Source organism: Apium graveolens, chromosome 4 (genome assembly GCF_009905375.1).
Source record: "Apium graveolens cultivar Ventura chromosome 4, ASM990537v1, whole genome shotgun sequence".
Taxonomy (NCBI): domain Eukaryota; kingdom Viridiplantae; phylum Streptophyta; class Magnoliopsida; order Apiales; family Apiaceae; genus Apium; species Apium graveolens.
The window spans coordinates 299,806,132-299,819,929 of record NC_133650.1 but is presented as its reverse complement, the minus strand read 5'-3'; the positions used below and the strand labels follow the sequence as shown (position 1 = coordinate 299,819,929).

At 33.2% G+C, this 13,798-nt stretch overlaps 1 protein-coding gene across 1 annotated transcript; it reads left to right on the top strand.

Annotated features, from left to right (window-relative positions):
* Positions 1-5,525: 5,525 nt before the first annotated feature.
* Positions 5,526-12,234, top strand: LOC141721372 (RNA pseudouridine synthase 2, chloroplastic). The gene is made up of 9 exons (XM_074524289.1): positions 5,526-5,883; positions 8,353-8,496; positions 8,939-9,065; positions 9,533-9,642; positions 9,809-10,011; positions 10,269-10,347; positions 10,949-11,124; positions 11,218-11,320; positions 11,742-12,234. The coding sequence occupies exons 1-9, from the start codon at positions 5,593-5,595 to the stop codon at positions 11,769-11,771; spliced, it is 1,263 nt and encodes a 420-aa protein (XP_074380390.1). The 5' UTR covers positions 5,526-5,592; the 3' UTR covers positions 11,772-12,234.
* Positions 12,235-13,798: the final 1,564 nt, after the last annotated feature.

Sequence of the window (13,798 nt, the reverse complement as noted above, 5' to 3'; positions counted from 1 at the left end):
TTTCAATTTTTAATTTCAATTATTAAAATATTATTAATTAAACTAAAATACAAAGTAACTTCTGTATTTATGTATAATATCTTTTTATAAATTTAATTTAATTATATATTATATTTTCCTATTCATAAATAAACAAAAATATTATTTTTATACTAATTTCTGATATAAAATTTATACTAATTTATGATATTATTTTTATTTTTTTTTAAAGTAACTATTGTAACACCATGTGCTGGTGTTACATGTTGTGCAACACCGGCATTACCCTGCAACACTAGCTTAATAGTTATTGTAACACTAATTGAGAGATGTTACAATACGGCAAAAATTTCTTAGTTAATGTAACGCTCCTTGTAACACTTGCATTACAGTAGCCCACTTATGACGTAGTGGGAAATTGAGATGTTCATAAAAAGATCAAAAGAGCTCAAGGCCAAAGGAATGAGCAGAATCTCTAAGGATGAGAAATTTCTAAACATTAAAACTGGTGGATTCTCAAGATTTAGGATTGATTTAGTAGACAGTGATTATCCAAAGGCAGCAAGACAAAAACTTGTAGAAACTCTAAGTGGGACACCTATTATAGAAGAACTTGAAATTCTTGATTACCTAAAGGATCTCCTTAGAGAAGAAGCAGAAGCAAAAACTGTCTTTACCTGATACTTGTAACCATTTAAACTTTGTAAATCTCCTAATGTATAAAAGTTGTAATTCTGTCAAGTTTTATGTACTAATTTCATTTTCCATTATAACTTTGGGCTAGTCTTGTTAACATGCATGAATTTCTTTTAAGTAATCTTCTCACAAATTGGAGGAGATTGTTGTACAAGACATGCATGTACCTTAACAAGACTAAGTCAAATTAACAACCCTAATTAAGTTGTATTATAATCTTAATTTATATTTTGTACTTGTAACATTTAAAGTCTGTAAAATGTCAAAGGAGCAGACTGGAGTATTTTTCTGTAAACAGTGTCAAGCCTAAGAATTCTATCTGGAAGAAGATCAAGAAGATCATGCCTCAGAAGAATTATGAAGAAGCTTGGAGTTGAATAAGTCTGTTTTGAGAAGAATATTCTAAGTCAAGATCTCTACAAGTCATATATTTAGTGTTATAGAGAAGTCATTCGAGAACTCCAGAATGACTTATAGAGAACTCAGGAAAGCTACTAGAGAATTCAGATATATCGACAAGCCAAATTGAAGACATGAAGATTGGAGATATCGACCAGTCATTTCTTCACTAGAGAACTCAGAGTTATCGACAAGTTAACATTCATTAGAGAACTCTGAGTTATCGATAAGTCAAATTCCACTAGAGAACTCAGAGATATCGATAAGTTAAAATTCATTAGAGAACTTTGAGTTATCGACAAGTCAAATTTGACTAGAGAACTCTGAGTTATCGACAAGTCAATAAGCCACTAGAGAACTCAGAGATATCGATAAGTCAAGTGAGGATATGAAGACTAGAGATTTCGACAAGCCAAATTCTCTTATAGAGAACTTAAAGACCTCTACAAGTCAAATCAACTATGGAGTACTAGAGATCTCGATAAGCCAATATACTTATCGAGATGTCAAGTTCCCTATAGACCAAACTGGAGATCTCAAGGTAAAATCTCAAAGTACAAAATTGTAGACCAGTTCAATATCCAAGATTAACAATCAACAAACAATCCAACCAGTTGGATTGACAAGTCTACAAAAAATAGCTTGAAGAGTGTGCAAGATCAATGGCGAAGATTAACTGACAAAGGAAAATCAAAGTTAACACAGTATGCAAAGATATGCTAAGCCAGAATTGGAAGATATACTTTTCCTAAAATGGAATGATTAGTGACAGTTTACTAAAGTTAATAGCATGTCTTATTATACACCGTGCAGACCAGTAGTTAACTGAGATATAAAGTTAACATTGGTCATTTGTTAGTTGTAACAATTAGATCAGAAATTCTTGTATTCACTCAAGATAGAAGCTAAGCTCTTTATCAACAAAGAGCCTGGAAATTTTATAGCAAAACATTATTAATTTTAATATAAAATTAAGTGAGTTTTGAAAGATTTGTGTTCTTTATTATTGCATGTTTAATTTGTGCATTAACACATTTCACTACAAATTTTGATTTACTTTGTTCCCAACCAAAATAGTTCAAGAAAAGCTTAAAAATACTAAAACACATTCACCCCCATTTGTGTGTAATTCATTACCTAACATGATATAATAGTGGACTATGTGGATTTATGTGTGAATAAATATTAAGTATATAATTTTGTGGTTTATATGAAATTTCTGTGAAATAGTATTAAGGAACGGGCAAAGTCTCGTTCCAATTTGATGAGTGAGCAAAAGGGTTAAGTTAAGTTTGTCGGGTTGTCGGTAGAACGGGACCCGTTATTTAAAAGATGGATTAAAAAGAGAAGGATTAAAATTGATAAAAAAACTGAGGAACATAATAAGTTATGATAAATATGGATTCCTCTGTGTGTTTATGTTGTATGAATTCATATTTGCGAAAATTTATATTGTTATTGGAATTATCGAGTAACTGTTACTCGCATAATCAGTAATTAAAAAGAGAATTATGTGCTAGGGTGTATAAATACGAATTGTGGTGGCTAATATTATGTGAATATATGTTACCTGATGATTACGTGTGTGAGTCTGTGATTCGTGAGTTTTTAAATATTTTGAAAATAATTTATTTGGTAAAAATAAGATTATTTGGTCCTTATATATTTTTATAAAATAATCTATGTATGATCAAAATGTGAAATTTGTTTTATTATCTCTATAATAGTCTTACGGACTTTTTAAAAATGATAGTTGGATTGAATTTGATGTTCTGATATTTTTAAGTGATTTTCCAGAATTTATTTGTATTATTGGGTATTTATTTTTAAAATCCATAATAAATAATCTATTCGCTCAAAAATTTATTTAAAAATACGGGTGAAGAGCTAATTTTATGTTTTATTTTATAAAAATAAAAGTTCAGCTAATTACACTTTTTGTGGAGATAAAATACATTTATTTTATTATATTTTTGTAAATGAAAGTGGATAAAGAAATGAGGATTTGTTAAATTACCAAATTGCCCTTAAATTATATATACACTCCTCCACCTCCTCCTTCCTCCCCCGTTTTCTTCCTCTGTCTCTCGAGCTTCTCTCATTCTCTCTCTCAGTACTCTCGCTCTCTCTCTCCCCCCCTCTCTCTCTCCCGCTCTCTCTCTCTCTCTCCTCTCTTCCTCACTTATCTCCTACCATTTTTCTAATCTAAAACCATGGTTGTGCTTAGTTTTGTTCTCTCTGCGACTCTATGTACTTGCATGTGTGTTTCTTGAATGCTTCTCGGAACCCTTTTTCTTGAGCTCCATTCAGTTTTCCGAATTAGAGATGGGATGAGTGGTTTTGTGATTGGTTATGGATGTTTAACATGGTTTTCCAAATTGGTGGACCTTAAAATGTTAAAAATTATTAAATTAAGTTATGCTATTAAATTTTAAAATTGTTTAGTTTAAAGTTTATATTTTTGGTTCGCAGGGTTTGGGGCCTTTTTTCAGCACTATCCTTCGGGTGCGCACTGGGTAAACTCCACGGGCTCACGCAATAGCCTGCAAACCACGTGAACCAAGGTAAACCACATTTAAATGACAGGATCTGGCTCATGATGCATGATCATAAATTCTCCTCCTGTGGGATTTGTTAGGAATATGTTGTGTACTTGATGATAACTTGAACAAAACACTAAGTAGATTTAATTAAAGTGAAATTGTAGCTTTCAACGAATGATCATTTCAACATCCGTTGAAAGAGTAGTTTATGTAATAATAAGATTAGCAGCACATTCCTGCATACTATAATGACTTAGTGAACTAGATGTTACAGAATGTATAGGTCTTGTTGACTACTAGATTGATATGCAGGATAGGTTGGCTAATTATAAATATCAGATGTCTTGTAATCTTATATAAATGAAATAGAGTTAACTGCCAAAAAAACAGTCTCAACGGATGATTCACATAGCTTCAACGAATGATCAACTCAAGCTTCAACGGATGATCAGCCAAAGTTTCAACGGATGATCAATCACAGTTCCAACGGATGATTCAATGAAATTTCAACGGATGTTCAAATTCAAAAGAGCAGTTGATGGTGACTTGACAGTCACATGCGTTGATTGTATGCAAATGGAATGTGGCAACCTAATTCAGGTTTTAGAGAACAAAGAAGCATTTCCATTTCCATGCTAAACTGAAGATATTCAAAGATGCTGGATTGAGAAATGAAGCAGCATGAGATTAGACTGGAAACATTTTGTTTTATTTGTTTGTCTCTTTATCATGTGACTTGGTGATATATAAACCAAGGGTAGCAAGTTGAAAAGTATCCAAGTTAGTAAATAATTACCAGAGAAATAGATAAGGCAAAATCTGTATAGAATTTCTCTGTTCTTGTAGTTCAACTTGTAAGCAGCTGTGTACAATTTTGTAACACAGGGTTCTCTACTTTATATATATCTATGGTGGAAAAGTTCAGTCCACCAGAAAGTTTTTAAATACTTGTATTTAATTACTTTGTGTTTTGATTTCTACACTACTTTCATTCCGCACCATTGCTAAATCAAACACAGTTATTTATTTGTAGAAGAACTGTTCTTGAAATTGAAAAGAAGCCAAAATTACATTTAACCCCCCCTTCTGTAATTGTTGTTTAGATTGTTTGGGAATAACATGATTCGAACATGTGACCAATAGAATAGTTATTCCCTCTTTAACCAACTGAACCAACCCTTGTGACCTTCTTTAAAAATTATTAAATTAAGTTACACTCTTAAATTTTAAAAATATTTAATTTAAAGTTTACATTTTTGGTAGGGTTTAGGTTACATGATTTAGGTCCTAAAGACCCTAAACCCTATACGCCAAACTCTAAATCGGTGTAAAATTTATTAATTGTTTTTTATATATCTAAAATCCAAAAGAGGATTGGTGAAAGCTAAAATATTAAAAATTGTTAAATTATGGTTTACTGTTAAATTTAAAAACATCAAATAAAAAAAATCGAAAATGTAATAGTAAGTGGTGTTTCTGAACTGCTGAATAATACATCCAAAGAATCTCAAAAAAAAATCATAAATGTTACATGAAGTAACGTTATGGCCTTGAATTTTTTTTAAAGAAACGAAAAGCTACTGGAAATTTTAAAGATTAATTATATCGATAATTGAAATTTTGTTTTTCGGACTTTATTCTTTGCAGCGGATAACTTCACCTGGGCCAAAAATGTTGTTCAAAAAAATATTTTTAAATTTACGAAACAAATTTAAAACAGCTTTTCTGAAAAAAGCTGTTGTGGCGGTGTGCAACAACGCCAAACAGACCCTTAAGCTCTTTCGGGACTAGCTTTTTTCTTTGCTTTCCCTGCAGTGACTTGTGTAGCATTTTGGATTATTTTTCAAACGGGTCATAATTTAATAAATGACATTTTGGATCATTTTAAAAGTTTGTGTCCATTTCCCTTTTTTTTTTCAGGACCAGAGTTTTGAAACGCATATTCATAATTTTATTGCAACAAAGCCTCAGTAAAATGGTGTCTCTATGCTCACCTTCGTTATCTCTGTTCCCTCGAAACCCTATATATACCAGTACTAATTCAAAGGTTTCATGGCTGCTGGTAAGAGCTTGTTCCAATTCCACCAACACTCGTAGCAATTACGCAGGAGTTGAGCTGGAGGAGAGTGTTAGCAGTGAATTAAATTCGTCAAAGCTGCGATTAGATACTTGGATTTCTTCGCGTATTAATGGAATTAGTAGAGCTCGCGTTCAATCTACCATCAAATCTGGTCTTGTCACTGTCAATGGACGTACAATCGATAAGGTAAACTATTCTAACTATTTATATTTATACCCCATATTTTATTTTAGGCAGATGTAAAGTTGAACTTCAAATCGATAAAATGATAACCTCGACATAATGGACTTTTACCTGATGTAATAAACTCGTTTGTATAATTAATTTCGGGTATTCACTTCAGACCAGCTTTTTAATTTTTGGCCAAAAAACTAATACTCTCTCGTGCTTATATTTTTGAATTTCTGTAGAATTCAGTATATATATATATAGTACGTCCCGAAAGCAAGTCCAACAATGTCCTAGTAAATGACTTATAAATATAACAAAATATAGTGTCCTTGCGATTTAATACAATGTTTTTGTACATCTAACTCCAATAACATGCCTTATATTTGTGCCTTATTATTAAAATAATAGAGAGCATTGCATTTTGCTTTCCTCAACTTTGCCCCAAATTCAATATACCTATTTTCATAAATTGTAGTTTACTACCCCTAACTTTCAATTCGTATGCAACATGCACCCTTGGAAAATTACGACTAAAATAAGGAGGGGTAAACAAGAATTTTAATATAAAATGTAATTAAATTTGAAAGAATGCCCATAATACCCATTTTCCAGTCCCAACTGCCCAAAATACCCAGATGCGCGCGGACTGCCCAAAATACCGACGGATTACGCATTATAGCAGTGCGTATGCAACCTTCAGTTTTTTTGTAAAAAATAGGCATGTGTGCTATGCGTATTCAGTTTTTGAAAAACAAGGAATACGCATGTTGGACATGCGTATTCACCAAAAACAAAACACTGAATACGCATGTCAGACATGCGTATCCTTTATAAATTTTTAAAAAACGAAATTCGCAAGTTGGACATGCGTATTCAACAGGTAATTTGGGCACTCCGTCCCGCCAAATGGTATTTTGGGCACTAAGCCCCCAAATGGTGGGTATTTTGGTTTTTCACCCCATTAAATTTTTAGTTATAATTCGAAAAAAGCTAAAATTATTTATTTTAATGAATTCTCCCCCTTAAATACACACTAAAATAATAATAATAACGTCAAATAATTAAAAAAAGGTGATGCGACAAATTCATAACTAAACTTTATTATACGATTATAATTAATGTTTAAATATATATTTTAAAAAATTAATTTTTGTGGAATTTTAAACTTTTGAAATTAACACTATAAAATAAAAATGAAATTCAAATTAGTAGTATGACTCGAAAATGCAAAAATATGAAATATATATAAAATTCAATTTTGAATATAATTTGAAATATGTAAAATATATGTTAATTAATTTTTTAAGCTGAAATTCCTAGTTTGCCCCTGTTTTATAAACGAAATTAGGCAAAAGGGGTGTTGTTTGTATCGGATTTTAAAAAAAGGGATGCAAACTGCAATTTATGAAAATAGGTATATAATATTGAATTTGGGCCGAAGTTGAGGGATGCAAAGTGCAATTCTCTCAAATAATAATATATTAAAATTATGATTGGAGGGAAGAGAAAAGATGAAAGGAGGGAAACAAATTTTTTATTGATAAAAGTCATATAGGGCATGTAAGAGCAAGTCCAAGAGGTGTCTTATATCATGTTTTAAATCAAAATTTAGGGCAATTGATAAAAATAATAGCTCCAACAATGTCCTATATATGCCTTAAAATGATAGGACATCCACCAAATGTCTTATCTTTGAGGCACAACTATACATGCTCTATTTCATTTTTACCAATAAAAAAATTATTTTTCTTTGTTTTTTACACATCTCTCTCCTCTCATCTTTTCTCCTCCCTCCAATTTTAATTCAAATGTATTATTGTTTTAATAATAAAGCACAATTATAAGGCATGTTGTTGGAATTGATATATCAAAATAATGTCCTAAATTACTAGGACACCGTGACTGATGCCCTATGCCATATGATGAATATCCTAGTGCTAGTGCTTTAAGGCACCTCTAGGACATTGTTGGAGCATATATTTGTTCAAAATGCTTCAAATTTTAACTTGGGACGACATTTTAGGGCATTGTTGGACTTGCTCTAAGAAACCTAATTTAATATCATGACTTCTCACCGCTTAAATATGTCATTCAAATTTAAGATAGTGTGCACGTCTTTTTTCTTTTGGAAGTAGGTAATATTGGATTCGCTGCGTTTAATATGAACTTTTGGCATATCAATTATAGTTAACATATATTAATATATAAAATATGCAGAGAGTTAACTTCGTTATTATTATCAACAAAATAGGGAGAGTTCGAGGCTTATATGCCTTTAAAGGTTGAATCAGAAAAGAATTTGAGATTATTCTATCACTAAGAGAGTTTGGATTATTATTTTCGAACAAGTATAAAATGTTTGTGGTTTTAAAGATAATTCGTTTTTTATAATCGCCTTACTAGAAATTTAATAGTTGCTCTTTAAAGAGCTTTAATCAAAGAAGTATGGTGGTTTTTATTTATGAATGAACATATGCATCGCAGGTTTCGCACAAGGTTAGATCTGGTGACAAGGTTAGCTGCACTATATCGGAGTTGCAACCACTGAAAGCTGAACCCGAAGATATACCATTGAATATTGTTTATGAAGATGATCACATACTTGTTGTCAACAAACCTGCACATATGGTAAGTTTTGTTTTTTATTTTGTTGATGTTATGTAGCTAGTGTAGTTGTATATGCAAATCATGTGTGCCCCTACATCTGTTCTTGTACCAATATGCACACATGAAGGTAATGTTGTAGTATGATGTTTTCGGAATCTTTTTCAGTGTCAAGGTTTAAAGTTAGCTTCCGAGGCAAATAGGCAATAAGACTGCAAACAATATCACACATGTCAATAGATAACATATTATCATAGTAGATCATGAAGCTTTGTTATTTTAATTAATTAAATTAAGGAAAAAGGTCTTGCCATTTTGATTAATTCTAATTTTGGGTTTGCCATTTCACATGAAGGAGTTGACCTATATTCTTTTTGGAACAGAAAAATTAATCACCACTATTTTTTGGTTTATCATATCACGGAATGCTTAAAATCAACTAATTCTTGAGTTTTTATCTCTTTAGGTTGTTCATCCAGCACCTGGAAATGCTACTGGAACACTTGTAAATGGCATATTGCATCATTGTTGTCTTCCTGTGGCTTCACTCCCAATCGTAGACATACCCTCTAATGAAGAGGATGTCTCTGAAGGTGAATCTAGTTGGACAACTCGTAAAAATAACGATTTATTAATTAAACTGATAATAAGATAGCCTTGGGTGATGATAATAAGATAGCCTTGGGTGGATGAACCACAGAACACCCACAATCTCAAGGATTTCCAACTGTAGAAGGGAGAAAGGTTATGGATCAGAACCCATATAGAGACCAGTTTAATATTTCAATAATATCTCAAAATCAAGTTAAGTAATATGTGGGGGATTACAATGCTTATATACGAATAGAAATCTTAAACATAACATAATGGATAATGGACCGTAAACAATTGGACTTTATTATAAATAAACGACTTAATTTTAAACTCCTAGCCCCGCATATATAAAACATATATATAAACACATTATTCATCTCTAAACTTAATAAATAAATATAATATATTTAATAGCATATGTATTACTTTTTTATATTCGTTCCTTATCACAGTTGCTACTTCCCAGATGACAGTTATTCCGAAGAATTATTTTCCGGCATGAATGAGGCATCTATACGGCCGGGAATTGTGCACAGATTAGATAAAGGAACCAGCGGACTGCTTGTTGTTGCAAAGGTCATTAGCTGCCACCCCTCCCCCGCATTTTCGCTACCATCAAAAATTTTCCTTGTCCACTTCATCGACTTCTATACATCAGTAGAGAAATTACTCAGTGTTTTTTTATTTGAGATTGTTTTATGCTGACATGCGTTGTGCTAACTATTTCACATTCTTATAACAGGATGAGCATGCTCATGCCCATTTATCTGAACAATTCAAGCAACACACTATTCAGAGAGTATATATTAGTTTAACTTGTGGAGTGCCCTCCCTAGCTTCTGGACGTGTTAATATTCCTATAGGTCGTGATTTAAATAACCGCATTCGTATGGCTGCTGTAGTTGGATCTAGTAAATGCGGAAAGACACGTCATGCCGCTAGTAGGTGATTTAAGGTCTTTACAACTTGCTTTTCGTATAATACTTAAAGAGAACATATTTGCAAGGTTACATGAATAGTCTAAGAGCACATGGTCTATAAATGGGTCTCTGGACAAGTAAGATACAAGAAGGAAAAGTAGCAATCTAGTTAGAGAAGACCTCATGTATAAATATCTTGCAACATCTATGCTTCCATTTCTGCGTATTTTGGACCAACCCTTTTTTATTCTATGTAGAGTTAAGTTTGTTGGTTTTTTCCAGGTTCAAAGTGATCGAAGTACTTGCTGGTGGTGGTTCCGCATTAGTTGAGTGGAGGCTAGAAACTGGGCGTACACATCAGGTACCGGAGTTTATAAACTGGACGAACTTCAATATGATATTTAGACGGGTCTAACTGATATGTTATGAACTCCCTCCGTCCCTTTTTCTTCTATGTAGAGTTTGTTGGTTTTGTTCACTTTCAATATGCAAGGTAAATCAAATTTTAAATATGTTAAAATTGTACACATATGGTCATATTTTAGCTTAATTATGGAAATTAGAAAATGAATATAGTAAACTAGTAAATAAGTGGGTTTTGATTGATGGACGAAATAAGTGGGACGGAGGGAGTAGTATCATAAAAGTAATTACTTGCAACAATTGTTCATCATTTATATCACATAAGAATAATTAGTTTTCCTTCAACAATAATATTTCCATCTTTATTCATCAATCTAACTTAGAAATAGATATATATTGGTCTGGCGACTAGTAGATGTTAATTTTCAAAAATGACAAACTAATAGTGAGGATGGCATTCAAGTACAGCGGTGGTAGCAGCTCAATCTACAGGACACCCTTTTCAGAATGACATATGGATGCCATTGCTAGACTATGTATTTAATATAGTAGGCTGTATTAAACTTATCTTGATGTTCTCTTGATTGTCTTTAAAGTAGATTCGTGCTCATGCAAAGTACCTAGGAGTTCCTCTTCTTGGTGATGAGGTATATGGAGGAACTAAGAGCATGGCCCTGGACCGGCTGCAGCAAAAGAACTCGGCTAACTTGCCTGGGCAACTTTTGCAACTAATTTCTAATTTAGAGAGGCCATGTCTGCACGCCTTGACTCTCGGGTATAAGAAGCATATATGTTTTATTGATCTTTAAGTTTGTATCCATCAAAAGCACTTCGGATAAGCAGTGTTTATCTGCTTATGTTGTCCTAGGTTTATGCATCCACACACTGGGAAAGAAGTGCACTTCTCTTGCCTGCCTCCTGCAGATTTTGCTGAGGTTCTGAGCGGTTTGCGGTCTGTTCATACAGAGAAGGTCAGTTTTAAAGTAATCCTTGCACGGACTCGTAATTTTAGTGCTATACCCTTTATTGTTTTTTTTATAACCCCAAAAAGTCTATAGTATAAATCCAAGGAAGCCTTTTCTTTTATTATAATCGCGAGAAAGCTTGCTTAATATTATTGACTTGTGCTTGAGGTTAATTGGCTTTGTGGATTTTTTTAGTGAATCAGTAAAATATTTCGAAAACAAGTTATGTTCAACCTGGATACGGTCCAATTCCAAAGAACAAGGTTTCTGCTAATGCAAATCACCATAGTAAAAGTCAACAAAGTTTCACGTTTTCTTGAATTGCAATCCTCAACATTAAATGTGAATAACAATTAGAGCAGATGTAAATAAAGTTTTCTAGATCTGTGTTTCTGATTACCTATTTCATGATAATGTGAATATACAGATTGCTATCCTGGAGAAGGTTCACCATTAAGATTTTACCGCTCGAGTCAAGCATGACCACTATATACAAAGCACCTGCAATTAGATTGCCAATTCTCCCTCACCTGTCCTGATGAACGACATGTCAGATCTCTGCAAGAAATGGACGTCTGATTATCTGTTGTAGTTTTTGTATAGTTCCTATTTCCAAATTTAAAAAACCATTAAACAGCCCACCAAGAAGGAAAAACAAACAAACAACCTTGAGACATGCCTTAAATTCGCAAAAAGCTCGCACCTGCCTCCAAAACTTTATCAGGTCATCCCAACTGTTCATCTAGGTATTTGGAATCTAAAATGGTAAGCTGGTTGGACTGTGGTGGATATACAAGGCCCCATACTCCCGTTTTCTGTATGTTGTGCTACATTTTGATAATCTAGGAACATACTTATGACTCCATGAGGAATGATTTATGCAATGTATTGTGGCAAGTAATTTTGATTTTTTTGCTCTATTATCTGTGTGCAATAACTTTCAATAATGCATGAAATTAGGTGGTTGAAACTCAATTCAACTATTGTTATGATTCGACATCATAGTCTTTGTCAAGATCAGTGTTAGCTACCACGTTGGAGATAAATATCACTTGGCTAATAACTTTAAAATTGGTCTCTTGAACATTTGAACTTTAATTGTTAGGTAAAATTCCACATCTTATTTAACTCCGATTCTATAGGGGTAAACCTGTTTCGGACCATATTCTGAGATGTTAATCATCCATCACATGCAGCAAATACTATATGCCCGTGTCAAGAGAACTGACACGATTGTGTCGGGTATGTATGTGAAGCTCCGGTTATTCAATATTTTTCCGAAACAGATCAGTGTTGGCTATTGTTGCGGTTGAGTGTATTCTCTTCTATTACATTTGCCTTCCTTTTGGTTCTCTCGATGTACTTCAGAAAAAGCACAGATCCTGGTCTGTATTTTGTATTGTATCCTTTGGCTTTTTGGTTCGAAGAGGAAGGCAATGGAAGATGCAATTGAAGCAATGATTTTTCTCAATGAAAAAAGGCTCGGCACATTCTGGTAGGAACTGGGTTGGGACAGATACAGTCAGACAGTGGTTGTGATTATGGATGCAGTGGAAGAGGATCAGGAGGGGACTGCGTTAAATTTAGTAAACCTGGGCATTTTGCTGAGGTAGTGTCCTTCTGGGTGTGTGGATATGGTGGAAGAGATGATAAGTATGGAGGAGGTGGTGCTGGCAATTGGTACGTGGGTGATCGTAGTGAGATGCATGTGCTACTTGATCGAGCTACAGTCGTGATCTTTCAGGTCCATATGAGCGTCCTGGTGGAGGTTCTTGATGAGTAACTAGTTACCATAATATATATGCGATATGTTTGTTCTGCTTGATCAGTAGGTCCATATGAGCGTTGTGGTGGAGGTTTGCGGCTTGTTGCACTTGCACCTGAGCACTGTTATTGACAAGACATCTCTTCTGGCTTGTTGGTGTGTGTGTGTGATCTTTATCCTGGCATTTCCTTCACAAGTTTGAGGTGTTTGCCCCCATATAAGTGTCATTGATCATGTTTTCTTCTTCTGCATAACTTTTCATGGCTCATGTTACTCTATGTGCATATGTAACAAACTAATCACACATATACCTTTAAGCTTTTACTTCCAATTATTTGTATTGCTCTCAAACTTAATGCATCTTTCACTGGAGATAATCCAAGAGGATACTATTAATGTTCCTTTTTAAAAGACACCTCCTTTTATCAAACCGCATGCAAATTAGCTTTTTGTTTCTTTTGTTTATTGTCTAATATAACCAAAGCATTTGATGAATTGCGTTTATTATATGATTCTTGTGTGCTGTTTCAACATAATTCTAAACATACCAGAATTCGGTTCATTTTCAGATTTATAGAGAGTGAGGTGTAAGTATTGTAGTCTAATAGTGTAAAACTTTTCTCGTACAAATTTTTTATCAGCCAGACGAACCACACATATCGCAGACCATTTATATAATATATTTTCAATAAAAAATGTCATCAAATAGAAATATCCAT